The sequence below is a fragment of the Cylas formicarius genome, unplaced genomic scaffold (genome assembly GCF_029955315.1).
Source record: "Cylas formicarius isolate icCylForm1 unplaced genomic scaffold, icCylForm1.1 PGA_scaffold_1__22_contigs__length_36826433, whole genome shotgun sequence".
In the NCBI taxonomy this organism is placed as follows: Eukaryota; Metazoa; Arthropoda; class Insecta; order Coleoptera; family Brentidae; genus Cylas; species Cylas formicarius.
Genome location: NW_026844264.1, coordinates 31,696,401 through 31,717,197, shown reverse-complemented (window position 1 = coordinate 31,717,197; position 20,797 = coordinate 31,696,401). Strand labels below are relative to the sequence as shown.

General features: G+C 34.3%; 1 protein-coding gene across 4 annotated transcripts in view; it reads right to left on the bottom strand.

Moving 5' to 3' along the window:
* LOC132696556 (pseudouridylate synthase RPUSD2-like) overlaps positions 1-20,797 on the bottom strand; it is a 378,541-nt gene that overhangs the window by 29,351 nt on the left and 328,393 nt on the right. For 2 of the 4 annotated variants that reach the window (XM_060661445.1, XM_060661446.1), the window contains one exon: positions 1,805-1,892. In XM_060661445.1, coding sequence (XP_060517428.1) covers positions 1,805-1,892 — 88 coding nt within the window. Of the gene's footprint in view, positions 1-1,804; positions 1,893-14,708; positions 14,898-15,062; positions 15,181-20,797 lie in introns of those variants that run through there. The other 2 variants (XM_060661447.1, XM_060661449.1) reach the window with 2 other exon arrangements.

Genomic DNA, 20,797 nt, shown 5'->3' with positions numbered 1-20,797 from the left:
CCGATTCAAAATCGAGACCCGCGGCTTTCTCCCGTCCGGAAATGGAACACTTCCCGAATAAAATTGGATTTCTCGCCTCGACCGAGATAAGGGAGCGGCGAACAAATCAAATAGAAATTTCTATTTTTTTGTAAACGCAAGGTATCGCGATTCTAGAAAGTCCCCCGGTCCGCGGCCTGAAAAAGAGTAAAATATAAAAATGTTTGGTGAAAGTTTTATCTGTATTTCCTTTTAGCCGGGGTCGCGTTTATTGTCCGCAACCCCCGATCGATAGGACGATGGATCGTGAAATTCGTCCGATTCCGTCTTTGGAATTTAAATCGTGCAGAAAATTTTCTGTATAATTTATCGACGATAAAAACATCGTCCAATTCGGTCGCGTTCAAAGAAAAATGACTCGTAGAATGTACAAAAGAATTTTTAATAGCGATAAGATTATCCCAAACTTTACTATCACATTTAAAAAAGTGCCAGTCGAACAAAGTGTGAGACAGGGCTATGTCGCTATTTTCGTTTAACCTACACTCATCCACCAGTTTTCAATTATTGGACAACCCGTTAATCACGCTGCATGGATGACAATCTAGAGTGGCAAATAAAGAAACTTACAATATACATATACAACAATATATCATGTTACCAGAATCTTACTAACTTCCATCCAAAAACTTAGCTGGTGCTACCTTGATCGTTGTGTCAAATATTATATATGAGTTTCTGAAGCTGATAAAATGCGAAATTAACGGAAAGTCCTATTTCAGAAGAAACAAATATTCGTGATTGTTTCAGATCCATTCAATGGAAACAGTTCAAAGAGAAGAATACATCTTTATTGTATCAAGTAATGACTTTTCGTTGAGAGCTTTTGCTCTATGTGCCTTCTCCTCTAAGAAGGTTGGCTCCCCCCTCCGCCCTCTCCCCACCACTCTCTCACCCCCTCCCCCTCTCTCCCTCTCTCACCCCCTCCCCCTCTCTCCCTCTCCCACCCCCTCCCCATAGATTAGGTTCATCATTATTTTGAAATACTAGCAAGAACTATTAATCTTAGGTTCAAATATCAGTTTGATCTTCAGTTTCCTATTCAAAGGTGAAATGAACCACGCAACCTTGTCGACATTTTTTGAAGTTGGAGTGCAAGGCGCCTTTAATTATCAGCATTCTTACTTGGTAGCTATATTTTACTAACCAACGTTGGTTAATTAGTTTTAAGAACTCACCTATCTGTAATACTACAATTTTTCCCTAGTCCGTAACGTTTCCGATTTTTCATTTCCGTTTCCACATTTGAGTGGTTATTTAGTTACATTCGCTAAAACGAGCAAAAAAGCAAGTTCCAATTTAAAGAACAAAAGAACGACAGCCGTGTAGAAGCGAATCGGAAAATCTACCGGTTATCTGCGAAAAATGCAGTTCAAAGTCGAGCACACAGAAGAGTTAGGTCGCATTTCCTTATTTTTATGCATTTCGGCGAAATCAAATAGACGCTTTCCCGTAACCGAAAGAACGATGTAAACTCGACTAGATATTTTATGATACATGGTACAAGCTCGACGTGATTTATTCTCTTCTTTAAAGTAATAGTTTTATTCAAATTTCCCGAACGAGTGGTGTTGCAGACATTTCGCCGGAAAGTATACGGTAAATACGGTATTCCCGTGTATTTCTCTTTCTGAGCGAGTAAATCCGAATTCTAAGATAGTTTCCCCGCCGGGAAAATATGTCGTCTGTCTTAAAAATAAAATCTTATGGGGAATTATGAAGCTGCACTAATTTTCTTTTCCGTCGCTCAAGTGAAATTGCTTACCGTTTTCAATGTAGTAAGACGTTTCGTTGTAACGATCGTCTGTGAACCCTGGTCGTTTCGCTTTCAAAGCTTTGGTTTCCAGTTTTGCCTGAAAAAAATTATTACATAATTAATTAAGGTATATTTCAAAACGTCATTAGGTATGCAAAGGGACCACAGAGTGGTGCAACGAATATTTAAACCACAATTAATGGGTTTTGTCTATTGGTGTATCCATTCACCATATTGAAAATGGTATGACGATGGCATCCCGTAAAAAGAAAAAATAAATTTAACTGAATAAAAATGGGCATATATATATAGGTGAATATTTTAAAAGGAAAACTCCGCTTTCTAAAGGGAACGCAAAGTTTGGTATATTTTTTCGGTGTATATTTCGAAAAAAAAAAAAAAAAAACAAATGGTCAAGAAATTTTTACAAGATGAAATTGAATTGCAAAGTGGTGACGATGAATTTTATATTGACGCGCCTGAAAATGATCGATTGGGTAGCGGTAGTGATGCTATAGTTACTAAAAGACATAGAACCGAACCTTTACCATCAAGTTCAAGCAGCAGTGGAGAAAACGAAAATATAACGCAACCTGGTAATTTTGGTCCCATGGCAGGAAGTCATATACCACGCTCAGATAGGATTATATTTACTTCTGGGGATAAAATGGTAGGACCACAAATCCCTGATAGTTGTGCAAAACCCATAGATTTTTTCAGGCTCTTTGTCACCGATGAGCTAATATAAAAATTAGTGGAACAAACAAATAAGTACGCTAAACATAAAACAACACAGAAAATGTTGTCAAAACGTTCTACATGGCACACGTGGGTAGATATTACAGTAGAAGAATTTACCGCATAATATAGGTACAATAACCTTATCTGATACCCAAGCATATTGGTCAGAACAGTATATTTAGAAGAGAATGATTTTTACAAATTTTTTGGATGCTCCACTTAGACTATTTAGATTATTTGGACAAGCAATTCATAGAACATTTTGTTCCTTCAATAGAGATATCGGTAGACGAATCTGTTGTTGGATTTAAGGGTAAAATTTGTTTTTATCTTACAATCCCAATAAGCCTACGAATTGACATCGGAAGATTTAGTGAGACCTGATTTACCTGTAACCACAAGGACAGTGTTACATCTGTGTGTTAAAAATTATTAGGCAATAACCAAGGATGTAGAGGATGTCATTTTTACACCGATAGATACTATACGAGCTTGCCACTTGCAGAAGAAGTTAAAACAAAATGTTAAAAAACTAAACCATTTGCATGCAGATCAGGTAATTTGATGTTATTGGCGTGGAAAGATAAAAATGGTCGTCACCACATTTACCTAGTGGAATATTTCAGGAACACAGCCTATCAACAGAAGAGTACGTGGAGGTAACTTACAAGTTGTAAATAAGCCAAATGTAGTGGTCAATTGCAATAAACATATGGGAGGTGTCGACCGCGTAGACTCTTATTCAGCGTCATGCTGTTTTCTGAGGAAGTCTTTGAAGTGGTGGCGAAAGTTATTTTTTTGGGGACTCGAAATGTCTAGTGTCAATGCATATTTATTATATAAAATTTCACAATTGAGTCAAAACAAAAAACCAATGACACCTCTAAAGTTTTTTCGGCAATTGGTTGGCGAGATGACAAAAAACTTTTGGCAGGGGTACAAAATTTCTGGCAGACCATCATCTGTAGATACAGAAGAGCGGCTAAATGGTAAATTCCATATTTTACCCCGAAATGGTGGAAAGAAAAAAGACTGTGCGGTATGTTCTAACCGCAAAGTACAAGGCGGCAAGCGGGAAACTAGGTACATTTGTGACACTTACACTCGTAAGCCTGGACTACAGATTGATGACTGCTTTGTGTATAAATTTATTTTATGATAATGGTAGTGATTACGATAATGTTAGGTTTTATTTGTGTTCCTCTATCCTCAAAATGTATTGTTTTTGTACTTTTTATTTTGTGTTTTTCAAGATTTTTTTATTTAGTCATTTTTCACGTTATAATTGTAATAAATTATAAAATATTTAAAAAAACAACAAAATCTCATTTCTCGTTTAATTAAAAAAATATCCAATATAAAAAAATCCCAGTAGACAGATAAGCAGATAAAATGATAGTCCCGAGTATATGGTTTCAATATAACATTTTTAAAAATAATATTTTACTAGTTATCAACCGAAAAAATGATTTGTTATATAGGACACAAGTAGGCTTTGGAAGGTGCAATCGTAATAAGAAAACAAATGCCAATTTTGATTTTGGTTGGTTTGGGGGACGAACGGTGTAGACGTTCTATTTTATTGATTGTTTGATTTGTTAAATTGGTTAAGACTTTCGCGGCCCGTTGATAAGCTATTATCTTGATTCGGGTTTAAAGGCCGTCGTCGGTTGGAATTACTTCCTAACGTTTCGCTAGCACGAGTGGCGAGCTTCTTGAGAGGTCCTTCCATCTCCGATATTGGACGTAGACTGACGTTGACGTTGACTCAGTCTACGTCCAACATCGGTGATGGAAGGACCTCTGAAGAAGCTCGCCACTCGTGCTAGCAAAACGTTAGGAAGTAATTCCAACCGACGACGGCCTTTAAACCCAAATCAAGATAATAGCTGTTTGATTTGTACTTTTCTCCCACGTATAGAAATACACTCCGTTGGTGCAGTGTGTGTACTTGTTTTTCGACGCTTCTGAACTCTGTGTGCTTCGGTAGAAACACATCTATCACATCTTAATCAATGGCATATCAGTGTCATCCTAGTGAAGCTCCATTAAAATCTATCTAGTCTAGTTAGAGTTTGTTAGCAGTGACCTGCCTTTTCATTTTCATAGAACTAGGAACTTAGAAGTAGTATTGTTAAATATATTGATGTTTTAGGGTAAATACTTGTTCTAACCTGAACAACCACATAGTTTCAGACAAAGCTGCTCACCATCTCACCCTTATTAATGGAGGTGAGGGTGGATTTTCTCTACCTAATCGTGAATTGAATATTTTTCTTTCAGATAAAAATACCTAACATCTATAAATGCGAGGATAACCAGTCGAATGGAAAGAGAGAGAATATTTTGGTTAGTTTGAAGTGAAGTGTACGTTAAGGAGTCATATCTGATCGCCAAGAATATAGTGGCTAATGCATCTTACCCAGCGAAGATGAAATTTGCTTCACATATCCATATCCGAGACTAGCATAACGCTTATAATCAATTTTTTGGTCATATTTGTAGAAGTTCGTTGGTTTTAAACTGTTATATTTACTTTTATAAATCGGGAGAAGATTTAGTCAACTTCACTTGCCGACTGCTGTTTGGATGTGAAAAGTCTCATTGTTTAATATCATTCGGGCAAACTTTTAAGTTAAATAAGATAGCGATAATGATCGTATTCGCACTACAAAATTCAAAAAGAATGTTTTCGAAAAGTTTTGTAAATGCTCTGCGACTGGGGATTAAAATTTTAATTAACGTCGGCTCTATGAGTTTAAATTTCATTGTCTCGTTTATAAATAGGACCCGATAGAAACAAAAGCTGCCCTATTAATGATACATTTTACCGTCAGAGAAATGTTTTGTTTAAGCGTTTGTTTGTTTACTTCGCAATTTATTGCGGAATGTAATCTCGGGCATTACAAAAAAAAGTCTGTGTCTGTGGATTTTGCTGGATTTGTAAATTTTATAAATATAATATAAACGGGGAATTTCTGTTCATTGACGCAAGTTTTGACTGACGTCACCTTAGGAATTCCACAAGGCTCTCATTTGACTCCCTTTCTGCTTGATGTAAAGCGGAGTGCTCTGCCTAGGAAGAAGCACAATGGGCTTGCTGAGGCCTAAGTGCTTTAGCTTAGCTCCACTAACGGAATACAAAAGACTATCAAATGACTGGCGAGAACTTCAATCTCATAGACCTTGGTTAAACTTAGGTTAATGTAACTTTGTTTTAGTCACCAGAAAGCAGCAGCAGTATTAATATTACCTATTACTAGCCCAAACTGTCTGTTGAAAGTCATATTGAATTTATTCTACAAAGAACACGTAACGTAATTAACTCAAAATCCTTATTTGCTTTAATGGCATGGTGCAATCCAATATTGAATATTCCTCAGTGGTTTAGAACCCTTGTTCTAATAAATATATAATTCAAAGTGAGAAAGTACAGCAACATTTTAATAGACGCGTTCTTTTTTAGCTATAACCAGAATCTCAACCATTATAGAATACAACAAGCGCTACAAGATGGTAGCAAATATCTGGATATATAGTCCAAGTCCCACTGAGAATACAGAGTCGCGTCTTATGGAGTCTTAAACAAATTTCGCCGTTGCGGCCCAAACTTTACCGCAACCCTTTTATTTTACCTAAATCTTGTGTACACCGTGTGCCAAATAAAACGATCCACCATGCGATCTGGAAACCCATAGGAGATACGAAAAAAGTTTCGTACAAAAGTTTCTTGGACTCTCCTGAATATTTAAAATATTATAATTTTGTTGATACAGGGTGTCCCAAAAGTGTCCCACCCCGACATCAACTTTGTATTTTTAAATGGAACACCCTATATATTTCGACATTTTTGAAATCCTTTTTTAAAATAAAGGTCACTTTCTTAAGAAATTAATATTCAAATTTTGCATTGTTTAGGCAGAAGTTGAGGTTATATGTTTTTTCATATTTTGATTTCCCCATATAGAATTGTGTTGTGACGCTACTGATCCAGGTATTGCAACGAAAATTTAACCACAGACTAACGAGATGATGCACATCAGAGTGTCCACAACACATATACAGAGTGTCCCCAATAGGTGGTGCCTTCTTGGCGAATTCAATTAATAAAATCTCAAGATTTTCAAATGGAAAACACTATATTTTCATTCAGATATGAATTCTAGGACAAAAAATAACGGAGGGTTGTAATTTATCTTATATTTAAATTTTACTTACTTTTTGAGATATTCGAGGTTTAAGGTAACACCCATATAAATTCTTGTTGAATTTAAAGCTGCCCACTTGTTGGCAATATTAGGTATTTTTAAAATAGCAAAGACATGATATTTCTTTTTTTTTAAAGATATATGAATAAAACCGATTGCTAATAATGCCTATTAATGTCAGTGATGACATCTTCAGGACTACAGACTCGGGTAAAGTCACAGTTTTAGCACTATTAGATTTCTCAAAAGCGTTCGACACAATAAATTACAAAACATTGTTAGCACTTTTGCACTATATTGGGTTAAGTGGTGAGGCTATACAATTTTTTGAAATTTTTTTAAGTAAAATAACACAGCGTGTTAAGATTGGCGAAACGGTGTGGGAAGAGATACCAATGAACTGTGGGGTACCACAGGGGTGCATTATTAGCCCTCTGTTGTATGTTATTTACACTTCTAATATTCGCAAAGTACTCGAACTCTGCAGCTTCCATTGTTATGCAGATGATACGCAGGTCATTCCATAAAAATAATCTGTTCCAATCTTGTCGAGTACTAAGCAACCCAAAGAAATGTTGTTTAATGATTTTTGGTCCAAAAAATGACGTTTTTAATATAAAAAACACCATTAATATAAAAATAGGAGACTGTAGCTTGGAAATTAAAGACAATGTAAGAAATCTGGGACTTATTGATTCTGCAATGAGGTTTGAGAAGCATATATCAAATTGTATTCAATGCGCATACTTAAGATTAAAGCTTTTGTATAGTAGTCGCTTCTTCAGAGCCAACAGGATGATTGGCGAAACGACAGCAAGTTTGACTCAGCAAAAACCGACGCAGGAGGAATCCAGCAGTTCTGTAAAAAGTATAATTCTATTTAGTTAACCTATACCTTATTTTTTGTACGCGAATTGATATCTGAATAAAAATATAGGGTGATCCATTTGAAAATCTTAAGATTTTGTTAATTGAAGTCGCAAAATGGCACCACCTATTTGGGACACCCTTTATAAGCTGAGGCGCATCTGTCAAACTAATTGAGAAGTGCATCATCTTCTTAGTCTGTGGTTAAATTTTCGTTGCAATACTTGGATCAGTAGCGTCACAACACAATTTCATATGGAGCAATCAAAATATGAACAAAATAACATAACCTCAATTTTTACCTAAAGTATGCAAAATTCGAATAGTAATTTCTTGAGAAAGTGACCTTTGTTTTACCCAAATATTCCAAGAATGTCGAAATATACAGGGTGTTTCATTAAAAGTAACACATTTCAAGTCGGTGGGTCACTTTTGGGACACCCTGTATCAACCAAATTATAATATTTTAAATGTTAAGGAGAGTCCAAGAAACTTTTGTACGGAACTTTTTTTAGTATTTCCTATGGGTTTCCAGATCGCTTAATTTGCACACGGTGTACGTCCAATTTTTGTCTTGTAGTGCGATTTTTAAAGTCGCTATTGTTTTGTTCCGCTTCTTTTTCTTGTTATCAATTTTTTTTTCACTAACTTTCAGTTTTGAAGCGGCACAGCTGCGCTTATAATCAACTTTTCATCATTCACAGGAAACAGCAAATAATATTAAAAATCACAATTTTGACGCTTGCATGAAACAGATGCCCTTGTTTGAATTTTTTGAATTCGATGTTAATGGTAAAAAATCAAACATAAAATAAAAGAAAAATTTTGAATTTAATGACGTTGACTTGTTTCAAAACCTGTCTGTACTCATATATAATTACTAAAGTCTTCTGTTAGACGGTTTAGTTCAAGATATTTTTGTCATTTGTGCTAATCGATAAGTGGACAGCTGTGTAAATTAGCCTTTCTTCTTAAATAAATAAATTGCGGCATAAGCAGCTGGCTGACAGTCTGCTCATTGATATCCGAAACATTATATAGGCAACCCCAATTAACTTGTTTGTTTACATGCTTCTGCGTGCAGCGAATCCGAATCTTCGTTAGAATCGAATGAACTACTGCTGCCGTATTCTTAATATTTCAAATGCTACAACCAAAGACATCGCGGTTTTAATCATTCCATCGAAACTTTCCGCCGATCGCCAGACCATATCCCATCAATTGCTGAACAATGGATTCCATCCGAAAAGTTTTGAAAAATTGATTGACGGCATTGGGAAGCCATGTGAAAAGTTAAAAATGGTTAAAAATTGGATTGATGCCGCCGTTGATTACTGACCCTCAAAGTTTCGAAAAACGTTCAACTGTTTAATTATCAGTTCCTCCTGTAATTGCCTTATGCGGCATTTGCGATCGCGAATTCAATTTACAAAGTTTTACCCAAAGTGTTTCCCAACTTGGATAGAAGCGCTGGATTTTTATATAACGACCGCAAGTGTTTCAAGAAAATCGTCAACGCGACGAGTATAATAAACTGAAGTTGAATTTAACGCTAACGCGTGATTTCGAATGCGGGATTTTATTTTGAGTACTTATTTTCACGTAATTTAATTTTCTCTCCGCTCTGCCTAACAGCAAGGTAAAAAAATAATAGATCATAAAGACGAAAATATCTACCGTCAGTGGCTAAAACGAAAACTACCGAAAACTCGCGACAGTGCACGAGGTGATCAATCCAATACACAATATCCCCAGTATATCCGGTCAATGTCCCATTTAAGTCGCATGTCCCGTGACATGTCGAGAATACTCTTAGGATATAAGCATATATACTAAGGATGTACTGTGAAATACATCCCAGGAATATCCTCTGAATGGATGATAGCTTGCAGATTTACTGTACACCATATCCTCTAAATTAGAATAGAAACCTAAAAAGTTAAATTTTGAACAGTTGGAAAGGAAAATACTTAGTTTTTTTAGATATTGCATGAAAATAGGCCTTTACTGTCAAACTGAAAAGTCATATTTGTTCTAGTTTTTTTTTGCGCGCGATGTTCAATATGTCAAAAACCATTAGACAAAGGTATAGCACATTATATATGAAATTTTCCTTAAAACTTGAGTAGAATCCAAAAATGTAATAATATACGGGACGTTCTATTAAAAAAAAATTAAGTTGTGTTTACCCAGGCAATACTGAGTGTTCGTTTATGCAAAAATATAATAAATTAAAACATCGTTTCAAACCAGATGACTTTCGCATTTAAGATTTTTTCGTACACCCTGTATATTCAGAGATAAGGTATAGGTGCATTGGCCAGCCTGTACAATAAAACTAACGTCTTTTTCTTTATTCGCTACCTTAAAATATTCAATTATGTGTGCTAAACCACGGTCGCATGGAGGCGAATTTCGGGGAAAATTCACCCAAAGATCAGAAATGCGAAAGTGAGATGTTCAGGCAAACCCCTGCTGGTTTACACTGAATATTTTCAGAAAATTTGCACGCTAAGTAAATTACTTAAAGGATTTAAAAAAAAAGCCCGTTTTCGCCTTTTCTTTGGTGAAAAAAAATCCTTCCACTTCTTTCTCAGCACAAACTATATTAATCATTTATTCAATGTTTTTATGTTGATTTAAATATTTTTTCAAAAAATTGGGTTAAGACAAACAAAACTTTTTAGAAATTATTTGTTTCTTCTTTTCAACAATAATTTCTATTTTCAGAAAACCAGAAATTCTCAGAACTTTTGGATAATACAGGAAAATGTGGCGAACTAAAGTCCTGCGTTACGACAGGTTTTCATATGCAGCCATCAAAACGAGAAAAATTTCAAAATCTCGCAGATTTTTTTATAACATTGGATTGTGTAGCTACAACACCCTCCAGCTGGATAATGGTCTAAAATTAGATATCTTTCCAGCATTCCCAAATGCACTATACAATTAAACTTAAATAAATTACCTTAATAGGCCCATATAACAGATGCATTACAGGGCAACAAACCGTGACGCGAATCTCCAAACAAACCCCGTGAGCATTTCTCAAATCCCGAGCGTTATCCACTAAATCAACAATCTACATTTTGATCGCTCCTGCTGCCGATAGTCGGATTCTGTTTCAAGCTCTCGGTTTTAACATGGTTCATTAAACGTGAGTAGAGGCAAACAGAAACGTCCCCCGTTCGGGACACGGTCTTTGGACCCTTTTGTGCCTTTTGTGGCATTTTTCTCGATAAATATAACTTGCGTGGATCGAGTAGCATTAACATCCACTCAATGCGGGACTCCTTTTTTGGGGTTAAATTTGATGTTCTTTGCCGCATGACAACGAATTTAAAGCTATGTTTTTCTACAGATATTTCCATTTATAATAAAGTGGCAGCAACTAATAATGATATAGTCAATTATTTTTACGAAGTAAATGTACACGAAACATGAGAAAAATAAAAATTTATGTCCGATCATTTCAGAACACCTATGCTTTCCATTTTAATAAAACCAATCCTTTAAATCACAGCGCAGATAGCTTAGTTTGGTGGTGCATTTGAGAACACGGTACAGTAACTTCATCAGTTTCTGGACAAAAACATAGTTTATCTCTTTTACACTCTACAGAGATAAAGAAAAAAGTTAATAAAAAAAAATTGTTTGCAGAGATATAAAATTATTGCTCGTACCTATACACAGTGGTCATGTTCTAAATCATTTAGCCGGGTTTTATTTGGTTTTATTTTAAAATTTACTTAAGTAAATAGCACTTTGCGACAGCGTGCAGCAGCACTACAATATTCCTCCAAGGATCATTTCCACAACTTTACGATTTTTCTCTCAAGCTGTTGAATTTAGAACATATTATTTACATAGCGCTTTTTATTTTTGAAAAATCGTCCTTTTGTCTTTAAAAGATGGCATAGTTGAATATGACCAACCCTGTATAGGTAGGATCAAAAATGTTATATTTTGTTTTTGCATTGATGACTTACAAGTGGAAATGAGCGCCCAATCGCTGTAACAATTACTGGATATTTCACAAAAGAAATGAAAAATGGACAATAATATGGGATGTCTCATTTAAAATTCTAGGGTTAATGCCGCTACAGCAAACGTGGGCCAGGAATTTAACTTATTTTAAAATATCTGAAACTGCTGTATTAATTTTTTTTCTCTAGCTCCACTAGATTTCCAGATAGTATAGTGAGTAGTCTTACGTTGCTTAGAACTGAAAACAATTGAGGTTTGAAGTTTGATAAACGCAGCGTAGCGAATAAATAAACGAATGACTGCAGAATTGGGTTGCACTTGCAAGCTGTGCAACCTATGCATATTATACTGCACGAATGCATTCAATGAAAGACATATGACGTGTCACCGTTTAAATCAAAAATATACTATCAAATATCAAAATATCATATGTAAAATTGTTATATCCCCTTCAAAAATTTATCTACCAACTTAAAAATTATATTTCAAAGTAGACATCTTCATTCAAAATCTGACTCCTTAGTCCTATCATATTTTAACTATTGAGGCAGTCTCTATAATTGTAGTGCAACAGTTGCATAAAAGAATGGAAAATTGCTGTCTCCGACTAATACATTGAATAAGAAAATCCCGGAGAATTAGTCACAAAATTAAGGAAACTGTTCGCCTCTCATAGAAGGTTAATTCATTCACTTTGTTTGTACCATAAAATTATTAATTCTTAAATTAAAGATGTTTCCCTTCATTTAAAAGACATCTTTTAACACATTAGCTAAAATATAAATTAACATTAGTAAGATTAGTAAAAAGTAAAATTATTAAATAATGTTCATATACATAAATTATAACATAAATTACAAATCAACATAATTAGTAATTCGTATTTATAATTCCCTTTTCATTGTCAATTAATGCGCCTTTATATAGGGAACGTTTTCTGGCCGAGCTGGAACTCGCCTAGAGCATTAGATAATATACATGTTATTTTTATTTTTTTTTTTGGATCAATAAATTATTATTGAAAACATCCGATCTCTCCGAAACCGGTGACTAAATTACCGAAGTGCAGTATTGATTTTCATGCTCAATAGAACAAAAAAGCTATTCACACCAATAAATAAATTAAATCAACAATCTTTTTGACTATCGATTTTGGTTAATTATTTCCGCGATACCGACTTTTAGAAACATTGTATTCATTGGTGTGCAATTTTCAGAACTATTTAATAATTTTTATTGCGAATTTTCATAATGAAACTCAAATATTATCAAAACGTTGAAAATTCCAAGAACGTCTAATACAACGCGTGCATACTCCCGCGTAATTTTCAATAACAAATCTCTCAGCTGAAATTTAAATTTCAAATTCTGCGCCAAGTATCGTCGTTATGGCGGGTTTTGATGCGTTCTGACGAATCACTCCAATGTTAAGGAGCAGGACCGGCTGCTTAAGATTTAAGTATTTGACGTAGTTTTTGTTTTTTTTTGCAAAATCACCGATAATTCTTCGCCATGTTCGATATTTTTTGGTAAAAACATTTCCTCTGTCTTTCGTTTCTTCTTTCATGACTTGTTCTTGTACTTTGCAATTAAGATAATTTCGCAATTGATCAATAAATTTCCATGGAACTGGAATATATTTTTTTCTTTGCCAAAATGGCGCGGCATAATTTGTTGTATAATTCATAAATTAGTAAACAAAAGTGTTGATGATGATCAGATAATAGGAATTTTAAAGTCATATACAGTGTGTCCAACTTATGAACTCTACACCCTTGTAAAATGTTTGTTTATCGTTCGATTTTGAGTATTTTTTGTTAGATAGGTCTTGTTTTGTTTATTGCTTCAACTTAGTCGTGGCCAACCGAAACTATTTGACAAAAGAGAGAGAAGCACTATTAGGGAGAATTTTTGAAAAAATAAATAAATAAATATTTCAAATATCCTGCATTGAAACATTTAGTATGAATTTAGTATAGTTGGATTCTATGTATTTCTGAATAAGAATTCGTTGCCCATTTATTTTTAAAAAAATCCTTAATAGTATTTCTCTCTTCCCTCCATTTTATTAAATAGTTTCAGCCATGACTTTAAGTAATAAGCAAAACAAGGTTTTAGTGCATTTTTCAGAGACCTATCCAACAAAAAAATTATCAAAATCGAACCATAAACAAAGAATTTACAAGGGTTCTACACTTCTTAAGTAGGACACACTGTATAGTGTAAAATCTTTCGTTGTCTCTTGCGAATGCAACTGTCGGGTGTGGTTGAAATCCGGATCTGTTTCGGAAAATATCTAGGCGAGTATTCCCACAGGAATGAGATTTATGCAAAGTGAGTACATATTATGAAGTTTTCATATGCCGTTCGGGACATTTTTTGACATCAGAGGCCATTGTGTTCGAGTCGGGGAGCGTGCTCCTATTGTGTACTACTTCAATTACACATCCCATTATTCTGCTTCTAAAAACTTTCGTTATTCACCGTAGTTCGTGTAGTTGGTAAACCTACGGGTTATCGAGATCCCAGATTTATATCGGCTGTGGTGTCATCCGCACTTTGTCTTAATTAATGAATGTATTGTGCTTCAGATGCTGTTGTTCAGAATGTCGGTGGGTTGGTTAATTTAGGTTAACAATAAATTTGTACAGCAAAATGTGAGCAATATGAGTAAAAAAGTTTATTTATATCCTGAGGTCGTGGTATTTAGATTTATATTTTACCGCACTTGTTGCATAATATACTATTATCATAGGATGGCGAAAGTTATATTATACATTACATAAAATATAGAATCACATCTTCTGTTCAAAAAATATTGTTCGAATATGAACTGACTATTGACATTAATTTTCTGTCTGGTACTACCTGCAATAACACTGGAAAAGTTGCCCCTCTACAGAATTGAAATAAACGTAACCCAACTTTTGTTTCGCATCCATAACCGCTGAGCAACGGGACAGAATTAGTGCTAGATCAGCAACTAAGCAGATATTTTTGATTATTGATTATTTAATAATTGTCTGACGATAAATAAATTGGTTGGTTATCACTCTGCCTTCTTCGAGAGCAATATTATAGCTGTCACTTTAAGTGCTATTGATACATACCTTGTTAGCAACGGTGTCCATCAATATTGGACTCATTTTCGTTCGTTTCTTTGTGGGATTATGGGTTACGTTTCGCGAGTTTGCAAAGTTGCCAGTTTTGACGATTCCTTCCTCTAACCTTCAATAGTAAATAAAGTAGTATCTTAGTGTTGTCGTGTTTGCCCAAGTAGTGTAAAGTTTAAATCAATTCTGAAAAAACTGCCTCTATACACATTTAACATAAACATAACCCAACTTATTTTTTGCATCCATAACCGCTGAGGTACAGAGATAGACTCGGCGCGTGCAGCTACGTGTGCTAGATCAGCAACTAAGCAAATGATATCAACTCGGCTATTTGCTTATATGCCATACCTTCTTAGCAACAGTGCCCACCGATATTCGACGCATCTTCGACCGTTTCTTTGTGGGATTACACCAACCATTACAACAAAGCGATGAGTCTGAATATTCCCACCAGAGTTTAGGTTAGGTTCTGCGACGTTGCCAGTTTTGACGATTAGCTGGTTATGCATCGTATTGATTCATTTTGGCAAAAATAAAAATTAGTTGTAAATGGTATATATAAGACTTTTGGTTAGTTAGTCTAATAATAAATAGTTACTACTAAGTGTTGAATCCTATATGCTTTTAATTAATTGATCAACTTAAAAAAAAAGTATTATTAGTAAAGCTATTAATTTTGTGCTGCTTACAGAATGTGCAGTTTATGTTCTAAATAAATATTAATAAAAATAAGTAAAAATAATAACATCACTAATAATCGTATTTTTAAATATAACTTAAATAAACTTAAATATAATATAAAATGTAACAGAATGTTTTTGTCATATTTTAGTCTACCTGATGAAACCTTCAATCTTGGGTGAAGCTTGTAGTACTTACAGAAGCACCTGAAATCCTTCATTACTTTTCCTAAACTTCAATAGTAAATAAAAGAGTATCCCAGTGTTATAGTGCTTGCATATACCTATAGTATATATATATATATATATATATATATATATATATATTCTCACGTATTGATTCACGGATGGAAAAATGTGATGACACTATATTCCGGGATATCATCCGTTCGCTCGTTGAACTCCGACTGGAATCCTGCATCCGACTGGAATCCTGCAAATCTTGCATCCGACTGGAATCCTGCAGACGTTTCGCCAAAATCTCACTTGGCATCTTCAATGCTCGCGCTCCGAAAACACTTCGAACACTAGTGTTCGAAGTGTTTTCGGAGCGCGAGCATTGAAGATGCCAAGTGAGATTTTGGCGAAACGTCTGCAGGATTCCAGTCGGATGCAAGATTTGCAGGATTCCAGTCGGATGCAGGATTCCAGTCGGAGTTCAACGAGCGAACGGATGATATCCCGGAATATAGTGTCATCATATATATATATATATATATATATATATATATATATATATATATATATATATATATATATATATATATATATATATATATATATATATATATATATATATATATATATATATATATATATATATATATATATATATATATATGATGACACTATATTCCGGGATATCATCCGTTCGCTCGTTGAACTCCGACTGGAATCCTGCATCCGGCTGGAATCAGTGTTCGAAGTGTTTTCGGAGCGCGAGCATTGAAGATGCCAAGTGAGATTTTGGCGAAACGTCTGCAGGATTCCAGTCGGATGCAGGATTTGCAGGATTCCAGCCGGATGCAGGATTCCAGTCGGAGTTCAACGAGCGAACGGATGATATCCCGGAATATAGTGTCATCACATTTTTCCATCCGTGAATCAATACGTGAGAATATATATATATATATATATATATATATATATATATATATATATATATATATATATATATATATATATATATATATATATATATATATATATATATATATATATATATATATATATATATATATATATATATATATATATATATATATATATATATATATATATATATATATATATATATATATATATATGCCTAGTTCTGTCGTATTCTTAAAAGCTGGGTAAAATAAGTTTTACTTCAGTGAGAGGCAAACTTGTAATTTAGTTTTGGTTAGTTAAAATATAAATTGATGATTGCGAAACGTAACTAGGTTGAATTTAATATCGAGGTAACAATAAATTAGACACCTATATAGAGGTACCTTTCCGACTAAGGAATTTCAAGTTAACCACGGGGTGTAAAATTAATTTAGTTTACATAATATCTCTTAGTTTGCCTGATGAAGGTAGGAACACTGCCAGTAGCAAACGCAGAAATTTCCAATTTTCCGTAATGCCTCAAGCAACGACCTCGCCTTTATTAACGTGGAACCCGCAAAAAAGGAAAATGTCCACTAAAATCGCGACTGAAGGTGATATCGGCCAAATATTCTTCAGTTAATATCATCCGTTGATAACAAATTAATGATGCTTGGAATATTTTATTCGTATACATTCTCATCCCAAAGCAGGTAAAATTAGATAAATATTTAAAATTTACCCACACAATTTCATGTTTAAATGTTTGCCCTCATTAGAAATTCTGTTTGTTTATGAATAATTAATTATTCATGTATTTAAAATTTGATATTCAAATGTCGTTATTACGCAATTATAATCTTCATTAGAGGATCACCTCTAAAAAAATATCGTTATGGGGCATATGTTTGTTTTACGCGTTATGCCTCGATTTGATATAAATGGAAATATAGTCCTGGTCGCTGCAAAACAGGTCTGCCATTTTATGCCATCAAATAATGAAATACCCCAGAGAACATAGGAAAGCAAGGATAAAATAAAGATGAGATAAGAATAAATAATTAAAAAAATAAAAATAAAAATATAATTAAAAATTTGGGCATTTCAGAAATTACAAAATATATTAAACTGTGGGTAATTTTTAGATGATGCATTTAAACGTAGATTTTATTGGGAGAATTTTGGGAATATGGAGAAATATGAGTGTTGCATTATTGTTAATCTTTTATCTTTTTGGTGTTAATGACAACATTAAAAATTCCATCTAAATCGCAAGAATAATTTATTAGATTTGATAGATTACATTGGAACGACCAAATCACTACTCATTTTATTAGATAACCGTAAATTCAAATCAATCAAATTGGATAGTAATAGATCATAAACAAAGACAGGAAACATTTTTACAATAAAAAAATTTGACTAACACACAAAAATAAACGCCAGTCATTTCGTATACTATATAGACTGAGTTTAACGCCTGTATTTATTCTCTTAAAGGCCCAAAAACCTTTTTTTTTCACTCCCTTCTTGTTGCAAAAATGTACCCAGAAAGTAATGGTTGTAGAAAAAGTATAGTATGCAACACGTTTAACCTATGTTTAAATTCGCTCGAAGTTGAGACTTCCTTTATGTCCACTTTTTTGGTTTCTGATATTAAATTGATGAATATCAAAGTCCTGTTTATTTATTTTTTTTGAGTGTTTCTGGATGTAAATTAGTAGATTCAAAGTATATATGCCGACAACCGATAATAGATTGTGTCTTTTAAAGACTTCCTAACTATTTCAAACTGAAAATTAGAAGAATGGTTGCTTTTTTTACTAGCAAAGTAAACAAGATAGGTTTAATGAACATATAAGAAATCAATATGGCTACATTAATTATCTTTCTAAGAAATTATGACATTTTAACTGAAGGCTAGGTTGCTCCGCAGATGAATGCAAACAAATCTCCAAGCAACAATGGCAAATATCATGTGCCCACTGTATGCTAGAGTCACATCAAATATGACCTTTATTTCAATGACCTGAAGGTGTCATACAGGTTGTACCGAAAATTGTCAATTCTCACAAAAAATTAGTAACGGTATAAACTCATTTGACATTACAGTTGAGATGTTCAATAGTTTATCAATAAAATCAATAAAAAAAGCAACCGTCTCTCGTGTTAAAAATTCAGGAAAAAATATGTCTTATAAATTATTTACCTAGATAGACTGGACCTTGCTATTTGACATCGACAATCGCACGGAAAATCAATGCAAAAATGGAAAGATGCATATGAATATTCGAAATTTGGATTTTGTATAAATTAATGAATTTCTTAACGGTAAAGTTAACTATAGGGAAGGGTTGCGTTGAGAATAATACTAATTTTTTTTCAGAAATTCTATGACATCAGTGTTGGCAAGTCCTAAAAAAAGCCGTCAAAATCAACTTGTTTTTATTATTTTTGGGCACGAACGAGACAAGACACGCTATTTTAATAAAAATACCACAGAAAATACGGATTCATCTAAGTGAAAAAACCCATAAACGGAAAAATAATATATTTATTTATAAGATCCCATTTGACAACACTGTTCGGCTGCAATCAATGACGAACTACTCGCGGTCGTGCCGTGCCGGACCCGCTCGAGTCTCGTCGGCTCCTCTTCCGTCTCGTCGTTCGCCATACGGCGCCTTGGCGTCAATTTTGAGTATTTTGTGTGCTGTCGGAAAGTTGTAGTGAAGGGTATTTTTTGATGGAACGCTTAATATCTTTAATGTGGAAATTATTAGAGAGAAGAGAAGAGGTAAGGTGTTTTAATTCTGTTTTCAGTGATTCGGGCTGAGATAGTTTTACGGCTCTGTACACAAGAGAGTTGATAACCGATGATTTGTGGGCCTGATGGTGATGTGACCATGGATTTAGGTATCGGTCTGTGTCCGTAGGTGACCCAATGTTAGGTCTGATTGTCTATTGATAAGAATATCTAAGAATGGAACTTAGCTTCCAACTCAATGGTAAAACGTATGTTAGGGTGTATCGAGTATAAATGTCTAAGAAAATCTACTATGGTTTCTTGATCAGGAGGCCAAATAACAAAAGTATCATCGACGTAGCGTTTCCATAATTTTGGTTTTAGATGGAAGGTGTCGAGAGCTTTCTTCTCAAAGGCTTATATTTGCGATGACTTCGGATTTTAATACATCTGAAATGATGTCGAGAGTTTCAGGAATAGGAACTTTGGTAAAGAGGGATTCTACGTCGAAACTAACTAGAATATCTTGTGTATCTAATGTAATGCTTTTTAATTGTTCAATGAAGTGAAAGGAATTAAATACGAAACTGTCAGTTTTCCCTGTAAGGGGTTATAATAAGGAAGCTAGATATTTTGCCAGAGAATATGTTGGATGGTGCTGACAATAGGTCGAAGGGGTAATCCTGGTTTGTGAATCTTTGGGAGTCCTTAGAGACGAGGAATTTTAGAGTCGTGAGGGGTAACAGATTTTTTAAGAGTGTGGTAGAGAAGAAGCCTTAATAACAGATTTAAGGTTGCGATCCATAGATAACGTAGGATCTTTTTTAAGTTGACGATATGATCCGTCTGTAAGAATATCTTGAATCTTTTCCTGATATTCATTTGTGTCCATGACTACCGTAGCATTTCCTTTATCTGCTTTTAGGATTACGATGTCTGGATTGGATTTTAGAGATTTTAGGTCGATGCGTTCAGGCTTTGCAATATTGGATTTAGGAGGTTTTGATTTTTTAAGGATTTTTGCGGTTTCAGATCGAATCTCGTTAGCTGTTTGAGATGACAGTTTGTTTAGGACAGACTCGACATTTGAAATGATTTCCTCTTTTGGGATAATACGTGGCGCAAGGACGCAATTTCGACTCAGCAAAAACCGACGCAGGAGGGATCCAGAAGTTTTGTATTACAGTAGTCTGTGGAAGTTTCTTTGAAAAATTATCTAGGTATATCTAATGTCCTCGCAGTCGGATATACTAACGATGTCTCAACTAGTATAACTGGATTTCCTTAGTGTGTTCTAACAAACATCCTACGGACATACGTATGTGATATACTGTGGACGTTCCAATTAGTAACATCGTATATCCTTGAGACGTCTTAAGGATGTCCCTTAGCTGAAACAGGACATACGCTATGTCCCGTCAGATATCGCGAGGACTTTTTACGGACGTCCTTGTGCTATTTGGGACATCGGCATAGAAAAATGTTGACAAAAGTTATTTATAATTTGGGCCATTTTAATTTCTAATGTTCTAAGATAAATTGGCAACGCTGCAGGTGCGTTAAATATTTCATAAGTACAAAAA